At 43.5% G+C, this 13591-nt stretch overlaps 1 protein-coding gene and 1 long non-coding RNA gene across 3 annotated transcripts in view; both read right to left on the reverse strand.

The window, feature by feature from the left end:
- The window catches only part of Deptor (DEP domain containing MTOR interacting protein), a 156287-nt gene that overhangs the window by 94451 nt on the left and 48245 nt on the right, over positions 1-13591 (reverse strand). For both annotated transcript variants that reach the window (XM_027431694.2, XM_035449690.1), the window contains exon 3: positions 13288-13411. In XM_027431694.2, the coding sequence (XP_027287495.1) occupies positions 13288-13411 (124 nt within the window). The remainder of the gene's footprint in view (positions 1-13287; positions 13412-13591) is intronic.
- Positions 1482-12353, reverse strand: LOC118239377. The gene is made up of 2 exons (XR_004771344.1): positions 10400-12353; positions 1482-1895 (listed from the first exon to the last, which is right to left on the reverse strand). It is a non-coding gene; the product is annotated as an uncharacterized LOC118239377 (long non-coding RNA).

Here is a 13591-nt window from a genome sequence, read left to right on the forward strand (position 1 = left end):
GAAACTTTGAGTTTCAATCGTAATGAAGACATTAGAATTCATCTGTTTTAAGCACTTAAGACAGTGTGTGGCACACAGCAGCAGAGAACACATCACACCCAAGCACCCCTGCCCCCCACCCATTAGCTGCCCTTGCAGAGGCTGGACAACACTCCCAACTGTGCAGGGTAACTAAAAATCCAAGGATCTGCTGTGGATAGGCTGGAGGAAGGGGATGGATGAAACAGAGAAACTAAAGTAGCTAAATTACTTAACCAAAAAATACAGTTTAGAAGGGGTAGGTTGGAGTGGGAACACACCTTTAATTCTAGCACTCAGGAGGAAGAGACAGGCAGATCTCTGTGAGTTCAAGGCCAGCCTGGTCTACAGAGGGAGTTCTGGGACAGCCAGTGCTACACAGAGAAACTCTGCCTTGAAAAGCAAAACAAAATAATACAGTCTAGATCCTCTATTTACTTTTGTCCATTAAGCCATGAATTCCCAGGGAATGGGCTCCAGCGGCCCAGGCTCCTTCCTGTCAGTCCTCAAAGAGTGAACTTCTCTTGGGCAGAGCAGGCTGTGGACTCCATGTGCCTTTATCCTTGGCTTCCTTTTTGTTCTGATCTGTTTTCCCTCACCCATCTCAGGAGCACCGAGTAGGTGCTCTGCTCTTAGAGCGCCTACTAGGCTCAGTCTGCATGTTCCTCCTCGTGGCAAGATTTTTTTTTTGGTTTTTCGAGACAGGGCTTCTCTGTGTAGTTTTGGAGGCTGCCCTGGAACTCTCTCTGGAGGCCAGGCTGGCCTCGAACTCACAGAGATCCACCTGCCTCTGCCTCTCGAGTGCTGTGATTAAAGGCATGCACCACCAACACCAGGTTTCATGGCAAGAATCTTACCCTTGATTTGGTAGTTTACAATGACACCAGTGGCATGCTGAGTGACCGTTTCAGACTCTTCATTCTCCACCATGGTAACACCTAAATGGCATGACTTCTTTTGAACAGAGTGTATTCCCTTGGTGTCTACAGTATGACCCTTCTTGGAAATTTGCAAGCATATGGCCAGAGGAACAACGCCGTTCTTCCTAAAAGGCCTAGAGAATACACACTGGGTGCGCCTCCTCTTTCCCGGTTGTTTGTCATTTGGGTTGTTGGACTGGAAAATGGCTGCCATGGCCCAAAGGCTAAAGTACTTCTTTAATAGAAGTTTCATATTCTAGAAAATGCCAAAGCTAATTTGTTTAGGATGTCACACCACAGTGGACTACAGAGATTTTTTTTTTATGTTTGAACAGTGGCTCCACAGGGGAATAATGTGCCCAGCTCCACACTGAACTATATATGAATATTATAGTCCAGGTTCATAGTCAAACTTTAGCTGCAAATTTAACTTCAGTAAATTTAAAATAAGAGTTGGGTTTTTCTTTCACTATAGCAGGAAAGAATTTTTCAGCGGCGGGGAGGGGGGGCCCAAAAAGTAACAACTGCTTTCTGTCAATGTGCTGCTTTTTCCACTTGGCAGAATAAATGCCTTTATTTTTTGCTCCCAGGCCCTGTGTGAGGGGACTGTAATTAAGCATGGATGTTTTCACTTAGCAAACAAAGCCTGAAAGACAATGCCACTACAGTGTTGCGCAATCTCTCAGTGTTGTGCACAAAGCGAGTTACCACATGAAGTGTCAATGATGGAAGAGACCCCCTGTCTGCTGTTAGAGATCCTGACCTGTGGTCCATTGGTACCATTCCTCAAGCATCCACTTCTACCAAGTGTCAATATGTCCCCAACCCCTTCTTCTCCATGAAGGTTCTTCCCCTCTGCCACCAAGAGTTGGTTCCCTCCTCCTTCCAATAGTAGGTTTTCATGAGAAAGGATCTTGTAAATATTTTCCGGATGGACTCCATGACATTCAGTTAGAACTAGATTTAAAAAAAAAAAAAAAAAAAAGGTTCAAAGCATCCTGGAAACGGTCTTCAGCTTCCAAAGGTTAACTGCAAGCAAAACTAATTTTAAATCTAATTTTTAATAACTGACATTATTATTGTTGTTTTAGTATGAAGCAAAGTTGCAAAGTTGGACTTTATTAATAAACAAGAGTATATACCCAAGGGGTGAGTGTAGGCTTCTTTGTGCTCACATTTTTTTTTTAATAGCTTCAATTATGAAAAAGGAATGAACCTATGCTATAAGCAACTTTTGGCCAGGATAACTTTTTTATTGTTGTTAACTTTATTTAATATTAGAGGCATGGGAGGTAGACATGTAAAAGTCAAAAGACAACTTTGTGGGGTTGGTTCTCTTCTACTTTTATGTATGCTGCAGGAATCGAACTAATGTCCTTAGGCCTGCACAGCAAGTACTTTCACTTGCTGAGTCATGTAGCTGGCCCCCAGGATCAGTCTTGAACACCAGAAAGACTTCAAGTATTTTACTTTGCACATTGTTCTCTTTACTTATTATTATTTACTTATGTTTTTGTTTTGTTTGAGACAGGTTCCTTTGTATGGCCCTGGCTATCCTGGAACTCGCTCTATAGCCCAGGCTGGCCTGGAACTCATGAAGATCTGCCTACTTCTGCCTCCCGAGTGCTTCTGGGATTAAAGGCCAGTGCCACTGCATCCAGCTAGTTTCCTCAATTGTAATTTACTTTCCTCACCTGTGAGTTGATGGTGACCACACCTCCTTCCTAGAGATGTTAGAAGACTCAAAGGACGATTGTGAGAAATAATTAGGATTGCACCAAAAATATAACAAGGCTGAGGTGGGCTGGCTGTGGTTAGGAGTCACAGCTTTTTGAATATTCATAAGCAGAAACTACAGCTATGAACAGAGTAGCCTCAGAAGAGCAAAACTTCTTATTTTATTCCAATATGAACATCCCCCAGCTTAGGAAAGAGAGAAAGGGGTTGCCTGTGTGTCTCCTTTCCCAAATGAAAATGACCACACGTTCATTTATCCCCTTTTCAACAAACATTTCGGGAAGGGTATTACCCTGGACAATGATGTCCCCCTAAGATCATACATCTTGGAGTTTCCAAGTCATGCTGCAGAGACTGAAACACGAGATACATTACAGTTACCTTGTAGAGCCGGCTCATCATGGAACCCAATGGGATACAGAAGAGATGAAGGGAACCAAAAACTAGTCAGCGTACCATGTGTCAGTTTCAACCATCTTAATAGTCAAGATACACAATCGGTAAAAACATAAACAACAAAAAATGACAAGAAGACCACCAACAAGTGGCTTCTCCATTTATGGGAAATAGACAGCTCAACCCTTCTGAACTGGAAGGAGTTAAGATCTCCTTTCTGATCCTGGGATCGACCAATCAAGGCCCAGTCAGGAAGTAATGGGATCATACATAGGCAGGAACAGAAGGCAGTTTATAGCTCAGCATGGTGGCATAAACCTGAACCCAGCACCCCAAAGTGGAAACTGGAAGATGAGGGAGGTAGCAGCAAGAGGATAAGGAGTTCCGGTCATCTTCAAGGAGACTACACACTGAGTTTGGAGCAACAAGTGTGTGGTGGTTTGAATGAAAATGACCCCACCCCCCCAGCCTCGCAGGGAGTGGCATTATTGGAGGTGTGGCCTTACCAGAGGAATTCTCATCTACTTCTCCAGCACCATGTCAGTTACACCACCACATTTCCTCCCATGGATTATAATGAACTAAACATGTAAAACTGTAAGGCAGCCCCAATTAAATGTTTTCCTTATTAAGAGTTGCTGTGTTCATGGAGTTTTGATGGGGGAGGTCCTTCTGTGTATATGTTTGTCTTATTGGTTGATAAATAAGGTTGGATAGCATCAAAGTCAATCAAGATTTGAGTCGAAAAAGAAAAACCCCTGGATGAGGAGAAATGACAGGTAACGTACCAAGGTATATCTCATAAACTGTATAGAAACCTCTCAAAGGAAAAGGAAGTGTTTTGTTCTTATCTTCACAGGAAAACTCATCTCCAGAAGTCAAAGGACACTGCATGAGTACATACTTAAGAAGAGAAGGTAGCTATAACTATCAAATAAAGGGAATGTGCCATATGGTTAACTTTACAGCTGTCTCTCAGAGAACTCTATTTCTCTTTATTTTCTAGTCCCTATTCAATTAAACCAATGCTGGCTTTAGAGTTGGATTTGGCTTTCCTCCTCTAAATCAAGAAGCCAATTGATGTAATACAGAATAGGAGAAAGATTAGGGACTGTCATTTTTCTTTTCTTGGCCTTTTCTCTCAAGGTGTACACCTCTCATAATTGTTATTTTCCATGGTTGCTTTTCCTGGTATGCATACATATACAGGCAAACATTTCTCTGCTAACATTTATGTTTGAGTCCCACACAGCCAATGAAGATCTGCCTGACAGCAATCCCTGGATGTTCTGGAAAGAAAATGGGCCACACCTCCTTGAGTACATTGGATCTCACTTGCTTCGTTTCAACTGGCACTCCAGCCAGAACTTCGGGTACTGACTTCAATCAACACAAGGACATCAATCAAGATAAGGACTTCAACCTGGACCTTCAACCGAGTATCTCCTACCAGAGACAGACTGGATATAACTCATTCAGGACATTCACAACACTAACACTTTTCCCCCACAGGAACCCACAAGGCTGTCGTTGTCCCAGTTCATCAAGAAGTAGCACGGAGAATACTATACCCCCTTTCCCCACTGTTGACACCTAGGTAGGGCCAGATTCCTATTGTTTAAGGTTGGGTTTGGAAGGAGGTGTTCAAGCTTGGACATCTCTTTTGGATGACTTTAAGGTTTAGTTGGAATAGTTATAGTTAAGATGTGACATTAGTAGATTATTATAACTTCGTGTAATTCACCCTTATGATTGTTAATGATAGATAATTTACACTGCTAAGTTTTAATTTTCTTTTAGACTAAAAAGGGAACTGTAGGGGAAATGCCAGCCACGCCCACTTGGAGGCTGGCATAGGTGATGCAGACCATGCATACTTGGGTGTGGTCAGGGTGATGTAGCAAGACTTTAAATACGAGGGTCGCATGCATCGCGGCTCTCTCTGTTCCCTGACCTGCCTGGTTGTACAGGACTGACTCTGTCCAGTGAGTACTTTCTTAATAGACACCTGCTCATCAAACTTGCTCTGACTCCATTTCAATCTGCATTAACTGCATTTCATTATAGAGCTTCTTCACAGCAATAGAATATTAAGGCACAGGGCCACATGGCACTCTCAAAATATTAACACTATAAACAGAAAGGCTATTTCTAATAATGGAGCTACTAAAAGCAAGAGGAGGGCTAAGGAAAACTAGGAGGGATGATGAGGCTCAGGTCTAGCCAACTGGGTTGGTCATGATCATTAACCACTAGCCCTAATGGTTATGGGAGAGCGTTTCCAGCCTTCAGGACCTTGGAAATTAAGAAAGAATGATCTGAAAGACAGATAGAAATATTCCAGACAGGCCAAAAATCTCAGCTTGGTAATACTAGACTACATTTAATATACATGGAAAAATACCTTATGTGTTAAAATACCAAAGTCCTACTGGAGACGACTACATTACACTGGTCCTCACAACGCAACTGTGGGGGTAGGCACTTTCTTCCCATAACACAAACAAAAAAACAAGATGTGGAAGGGAGATCTGACAGCAAGTGGCAGGGAATGAACTCTGGTCCACCCTCCTTCGAAGTCAGAAATCCTGTGTTTATCCCCCACTCTACCAATTTGAAAGTAACCACAGAGAAGTGACTGCAGGGCATGGAGGAACATTTAGCAGGAGTTAGCAGGGCCGTCCGTCTCCTCTTACTGGACCTGGTCTCTTGTTCAAATGGCAACCTCTTTACCTTTAAATCAAGTCATTTCTAAATAATCAACCAGAGCGAGGAATTCGTAGATGACACCCTAGGCCTGATGACTTCTGACAAGCACAGATGGCTGTTGCCTGATTTGCATATTAACAAAGCTCTAATTTAATCGAATAACACACCAGGGGGAAGGTGGCATCGCTCCTCAAGAAGGGAAATGTGATTTCTACAACCACTTGGCATAAACCAAGTGACACTTTTCTCAGCCTCATTTAAAGGTCTATTAAAGGGCCTGGGGAGACGGCTCAGTGGGTAGAGTACTTGCTAGGCAAACATGAGGATTTGAGTTTTGATCCTCGGGGCCCATGTAAAGCCAGACACAGCAGCATGCACACATAATTCCCTAGCTTCTAAGGCACCATGGGAGGCAGCTGCAGGAGAGCCCTTAGAAGCTCAGGGATCAGCTAGCATGGCATAGGCCGTTGAAGCAAGCGACTCTAGCTCAAACATGGTAGGAAGCCAGGACAGGCATCCACAGGTGTTCTCTGACCTCAACATAAGCAACAGGGCGCATATACACCCATGCATTCACACACGTGCATGGCTATGCACACACAAAAGTGTGTTCTAAAGTCTACTAAGAGATAAGGATGTGGCTCAATTGGTCGAAAGCTTACCCAGCATGCACAAAGCTACTGGTTTGATGCACAGCACAATATGAAACAAGACATAGTGGTCCGTGCCTGTGATCCTAGCACTCAAGAAGCAGGGGCAGGAGAATCAGAAGTTCAAAGGCCATTCTGAACTACATAGGAAGTTCAAAGCTAGCTTAGAGTACATGGGATCCTGTCTCAAAAAACAAAAGGTAAAAAACAAAGACAGGAATGCTTGACTCTGCACTGTTATGGGCAAAACAGAGATAGACTGAAAATTTCATGCCAGTTTTGGCCAAAACAGTAAATATATTCATTTTTCTATGAACCCAGATCCAGGCTATAGGCCAGAAGCTCATGCAACAAGACCACTTACATTTTTGCTCTAATGTGTTTTCTTTCTTTCCTTCTTTCCTTCTTTCCTTCCTTCCTTCCTTCTTTCTTTCTTCTTTTTCTTTCTGTTTGTTGTTTATTGAGACAGGGTCTCTCTGTGTAGCCCTAGTTGTCCTCGAACTAGCTCTGTAGACCAGGCTGGCCACTGCTCCCTAATGACTGGCTACAATATTTAATGAATTTGTGCAGTGTAGCCATTAGGTGATCATTCTCCACCGACCTCTCACATTTTCTCAAGGCCTGCAAACTGAAGCAGCTTTTGCTCAGACTTACTTCTCAAGGGTGTGTGAACAGAGCAAACAGACCTGAAAGACACTGCCCTTGTCTCCAACAGAAAGGCAAGTGTGTTTCTGCTAGCCTGAAAACAGTGTGTCTCACTCTGGGACAGACAGCAGGATGGCCTGAAGACCACTATGAAAGCTTCCGGGTTTCCCCCTCCCCGACCCTGCAGGCTTAGGGTTCTTCTGTACACACACACTGTGTGCATATGCAGCTGTCACCAGCCACTGTGTACAACACACTGTGAGCATATGCAGCCGTCACCGGCCACAGTGTACAACACACTGTGAGCATATGCAACTGTCACCAGCCACTGTGCTCTTTGCAGGAACCAAACAGTTCTTAACAGAAGTGTCTGAGTAATCAAAATCACCCTGGTTACGTGATGTCACTTTGTCCACTGTCACCACTAAGAGTCATAAACTACCTGCCATGTCCTGACCTGGGGTTTCTTGTCTTCTACAAGTTCCCATGAATGGTTATGGATAAAGTTGCTGGCAGGCAAGTATGGAAAATTGCAGTCAGATGAAAATTGTTCTTTTTTAAAAAAAACTATTTTATGTACATTGGTGCTTTGCTTGCATGTACATCTGTGTGAGCGTGCCGGGTCGTCTGGAACTGGAGTTACAGAAAGTTGTGAGCCACCATGTGAGTGCTGGGAACTGAACCCAGGTCTTCTGGAAGAGTAGTCAGTGTTCTTAACAGTTGAGCCATCTTGCCAGCCCCATGCTAACAGATCTTAACATGAACAGCTGAGTATCAAATCAGCCTGGCCACATAAACAGTGGTAATTGGTAACTTTTAACCCAGTAATATCAAAACCACTGGACAGCTCAAATACATGAAAGTAAGAAGTATTTCTTATAAGATTCTATGTAGCAGCTGGGTATGGTGTGAACACCTTTAATACCAGCACTGGGGAGGAAGAAGAGGGGTCTCTGAATTTGAGGCCAGCTTGGTCTAAATATTGAGTTTCAGGACAGCCATGGCTATACAGAGAGACCTTGTCCCAGAAAATAACCCAAGATTTAAAAAAAAGAAGGTTCTACGCTGCGTGTGCCATGGCACATACTTAGAACCCTAATACTAAGGGGTAACATGGGTCTAAAGCCAATGGACAATGTTTTGTTACAATTTGCCAAATAGTTGAAAATATTTCAAGCTAACATTTAAATCAAGTCACAGAGATGAAGATATCAGTCTGGATTCGTGTCTATAATCCCAGCACTTGGGAGACAGAGACAAGAGTAGGGCTGCAAGTTTGATGCCAATCTAGTCTACATGGGCAGTTCCAGAACAGCTAGGGCTACACAGACCTATCTCAAAACAACCTAATAACCAACCGACCTCAGTTTGAAAAATGCTTACAAGATGGAAACGGGAGAAGATGGACTTAAAGATGTGCTGGGGAGATGACTCAAGCAGGAAAATGTCTGCCAGAGAAGCATGAGGAACCGAGTTCAGATCCCCAGCACCCTCGGGGAAAGGTCCCTGTCTTTGGTGGTATACACCAGAAATCCCAGGGCTGGGAAGGTGGAGACAGGAAGGTCCCTGGGGCATGTGGACAGGCAGCCAATCTATGAGCTCCAGATTCAGTGAGACACTCCCCAAAAACAGCCAGTGAGAAAAATGCCTGAATGCTACCTCTAGCATACATACAGATGCATGCTCCCAATCCTTCACAGAAGGCTTAAAGACATTCCCCCTCCCAAGACATCTATCTATCTATCTATCTATCTATCTATCTATCTATCTATCTATCTATCTATCTATCTATCCATCTATCTATCTATCTATTGAAGTACGTGTGTGTGTGTGTGTGTGTGTGTGTGTGTGTTGCACGTGCCAGCATGGACCAAAAGATGGCATCTTGTCCCCTGGAACTGAAATTAGAGGCAGTTGCAAGCCACCTGATGTAGATGCTGAGAGGCAAACATGGGTCCTCTGGAAGAGCAGCAAGTGCTTCTAAGTGCTGAGTCATTTCTCCAGCCCCAGGGGTGTTTAAGAAACATCTCTAGCTCCCCATCTGAGGGCCTATATTAACCTTTCAAGCCTTTCTATGTCTCAAGTCCCTAGTTTACAATGAAATTAATTATGCCTGCAGGGTATATCACTCAAACTTGTCAGGAAAGTCAAGCATAACAATATATAAGATGCTTTGTGCTGGGTGGTGGAGATGCACGCCTTTAATCCCAGTACTCAGGAGGCAGAGGCAGGTGGATCTCTGAGTTCGAGACTAGCCTGGTCTACAGAGTGAGTTCCAGGACTACACAGAGAAACCCTGCCTTGAAAAACCAAAAGGAAAACAAACTACAGAAAAAGATGCTTTGTTAGCAGCAGAGGCCAGACAAGGTGAACAGGCTGGCTATTGTTGCTTGCCAGTAAGCAGCTCTCTCATGCCAGAAGCTCCTAGGCTCACAGAAACAACACGGCAAGTCCTTTGTACATTCAACAACATTTACTGTGCCAGGCACAGAGAAAGAACGAAGAAACCATCATGGGCCACGTGGTGGAGAAGATAAAACACACAGATGGAGCCCTTCCCCACTGGAGATGGTTTTTCCCTTTGATTGCTCTTTGGTCATGCAAAGAGAAAATGAACGAAAGCAGCAGGGAGCCACAGCTCTCAGGACACTCATTCCTTACCACTTAGGTCTAAGCCCCTAAGCAGGATAAATAGGCTGGTGTCTGGAGAGAAAATTCTTACTGCTGAGAAATCCACGGTCCTTTGGATAAAACAACAACAAAAGAGCCCAACTGAGACAAATGGGATATTCACCAGACATAGTGGGGATTTAACTCTACATTAAATCGGGTGAAATCAGAGTTGAGAAGTCATTCCTAGATTTGAAGATGCTCAAGATTAATTCAAAGTGTTCTCCTCAACAACTAAGTAACACTTCATTGCTCTCTCCAGATTTCCCCCATATACTTCTTCCCACTTTCCTTCAAATTCATGGCCTCTTCTTTGATAATCGTTATTGCATGCATATATGTATGTATACACATATATACTTCTAAATACAACCTACTCAATGGCTTAATGGCAATACAAGATGTGTCTTGTATGTACGTTTTCAATGCTGACCATTTAGAACTAGACAACGAGTTGGTGTGCTTTTCCCTGGGGAAGACTACTTCTCCCTCTTCCAGGTTTCTTGGGTTCATTATAGTTCTTTGTGCAGGGCTGAGGTCTCATGAGTTTTTCCTGCCTACCTAGACGTGTTCACCGCTGTCATCCTTGTTCAGCTTCTGACATTACTAGGAGACACAGTCTCACAGGAAACTCCCCGATTCTTTGGCTCTTACCCATCTTTTCACCTCCTCTTCCACAATGTTCCCTGAGCCTTAGATGCAGACTGTTTTGTAGATGTGTCCCATTGGGACTGAGCTCCACAACTCTGCATTTTGATTGGTTTTGCTTTTCTAGTGGTCTCCATCTGTTGCAAAAAGAAATTTCCTTGATAAGGAGTAAGGTCTACACTTTCTGGAGGTACAAGAACAAATGTTCAGAGATTGTTGTCAGGGATTATGCTGGCTTAATAAATCAGTGGTTGGAGTTCTTCCTCCAATAGTCTTCAGTTAGCTAGCTTTCTAGCACCAGGCATAGTTTCCCTCTTGTTGAGTACAATTAGAGAGCTGTTGGTTACTGCTACGGTGTGCAAACCACTAGTGCACTCTTAGGTTGTGGTTCACAGGCATCATGGTTGGGTAGGACTGTTGGCTACCTCCCTCCTTTGGAAGCTTGCATGGTGCCTTCTGGTGTCAGGCCTTGCTCAGGAAGGAAGCATTCAGGTCAGGTCCACATCAGGGGTTTTATTCACAGAACACCAGGGATACTGGCCCGGAAGTAGAAGCTCATGCTTATGTCTGTCTGTGGATCCTGGTACACTTTCAATAAAATTTTACAGAAAATTCTCTACCTTGACAAGTTACAAATCCTTGTCACATTTTACAGTAAGCTGTATTCTGGAGTAAATGTTTATTCATTCATTTAATCTCAACAAAGGGAAATGAAAAGGATTTAGGACTTATTACCAGTCGACTAACAACAGGGCTAGGATTTAAGTTTCTGGATTCAAACTGAATCTGTGAATTATTAACTTTTATTACTGAATCTTGAACAACAGACTTACCCTACCTGCCACATTCCCCTACCATAAAACAGGGATAATAAGAACATTTAAATCAGCCATGCTGTAGTAACTCAATGACCTCTACTAATCAGGCTCTCTGATGAATATTTTGCAATCAATAAATACTACTGTTATTATCTTAAAAGGAGAATGATGAGAGGAACACATATCTTGCAAGACATTCGTGTGTAAATGTTAGAGATACCCCCAAAGAAGTGTTCTAGGGAAAATACTGTAGGAAAAAAAATCCATCTAATTCTAATAATGAACTATTTACTTTTAATGCTATAAAAGTATCTGAAACTTACAAACTAACAAATGTGCTGTCGTTCATAGAAAGACCACCCATAAAACAAGCAGAACATTTAACGAAGAGTCCGTTTCCATGGTCCCAAAGCTTGTTTGAAACATGATCCAGCAACCAAAAGTAAAGGCCAAGGTTTGTGCCACCACAGCTGGGTCAGTTAGGGTCAAATACATATTAAATTTCTTTGTCCTAGTGCTAATTTCAGAAGCAATTTGGAGAAATAAATTTACTTATAAGTTGAGACGCTGAGTATTCTTGACTAGAAAGCAAATGGCAGGCACAGAGAGTCCTAGAATATTGATCAACTCACAAACAACAAAATCAACCAACCAACCAACCAAACAAACAAACAAAAAAAACAAAGCCACAGTCAGTCTCTTCCTCCTGTTCCTCCTGGGTCTTACACATGCTAGGCAACTGTGCACATCAGAGATATAGCCCTGGCCTTATTCATAAATTTCATCAAATGGTCTCCCTATTATTGGCTAGGCTGGAAGAGACACAAAGAAGGCAGGCAGGGAGGTCAGTGGTAGAGTCCACGGAGCATGTGCAAACCCTGTGTTCACAACTAAAACTGAACCTTAGCTCTTAATCCTCTTGATCCTGTGTCTGGCTTCTTAAACCCTCACTGTAACCCCTACACCCACCCACTGTGGAACAGGTGACACTTGTGCATCTTTTATGTGACAAACACGAGTTTCCAGAATGTTCAAAGCCTTGCAAGGCAGCCAAGATTAAGGAATGCCTCTGAGACCTTTCTATAAAGGTCGCCCTGGATAAAAATAAGGATGGTTAGGCCGGGTGTTGGTGGCGCACGCCTTTAATCACAGCACTCAGGAGGCAGAGGCAGGTGGATCTCTGTGAGTTTGAGGCCAGCCTGGTCTCCAGAGCGAGTGCCAATATAGGCTCCAAAGCTACACAGAGAAACCCTGTCTCGAAAAACCAAAAAAAAAAAAAAAAAAAAAAAAAAAAAGATGGTTAGAAGAGCAAGAAGCCGGAGAGAAGCAGACTAGCGCTGACACACCTCTCAGGAGGCTCCAGACTTGTCAGCGCAGTACTGCTGTGCTATGTAAGGTATGTTTCAGCTTCCAGAAAGCTAAACAACGGTCCTTACAAATCTGCTCCGTGAAGTGCTCTCAGCACTGATTGCCTGACATGAGTCTAACTTACCCCCATGCACAGCATGTACAAGGCTGAATCTTCAGATTCTGAAACACTCACATCTATCAGAGGAGGAAAAGGCCAAGGGCATCATTTGGTGGCAAACATCAAATAGCACCCTTTTGCTTTCACTTCCGGAGTTTTGTTCCACTGTCCTAAGTATAGACAATACGATGTTGAGAAAGTTGAGAATCTTAATGAGACCAACTTTCATTTCTGGCAAAGAGAAGAGCAACTACATGACAGAACTTTCTCCTATGAAAAGGAACAGTTACGTAACCAGCCCACATGGACGAGCCACACTGAGGTCAACGCGGTGGAAGACAGAAGGAAGCTCAGTTGATACAGCACGTGTGCTGGGTTCTATCCTCAGCACCACATCAAACAGGGAACGGTGAGTGGCACACAGTTGTAATCCCAGCAGGAAGAGGCAGGAGGGCCAGAAATCCAAGCTCATCCTATGACTGTATAGGGCTTGGACTCAGCCTAAAATCCTTTCTCAAAATAAATCAATAATTAAATAAGCAAGCGAGAGAAGTAAAGCCCAATAGAGCCCACTTCCCTTTTCCAAGTCAACGTGGCGATGGACCTACTTTTCATACAGCCTCTGTCCTCGCATGAAGGCCTTCACTTCGTTGTCCAGTGGGAAGGTGCCGTCATCCTTTCTGAAGCGGTAGAAGAGTTTTACATCCTTGAATTCCTTGTGCTCGTCACACACTGAAACACAACACACACAGAGAGGAAAATGAAAACCTCCCAAGAGACAGTGGATTAAAACCTGTCCCGCTGCTTCCCGCTTCCTCACACAAATATCTACCGCACGGGGCCACGCTCCGCACAGCGCTGTTAGCATCACCACCACCACCACCACCGTCATCGTCATGTATTGACAGGCTC

This window comes from Cricetulus griseus, chromosome 10, assembly GCF_003668045.3.
Source record: "Cricetulus griseus strain 17A/GY chromosome 10, alternate assembly CriGri-PICRH-1.0, whole genome shotgun sequence".
Lineage (NCBI taxonomy): Eukaryota > Metazoa > Chordata > Mammalia > Rodentia > Cricetidae > Cricetulus > Cricetulus griseus.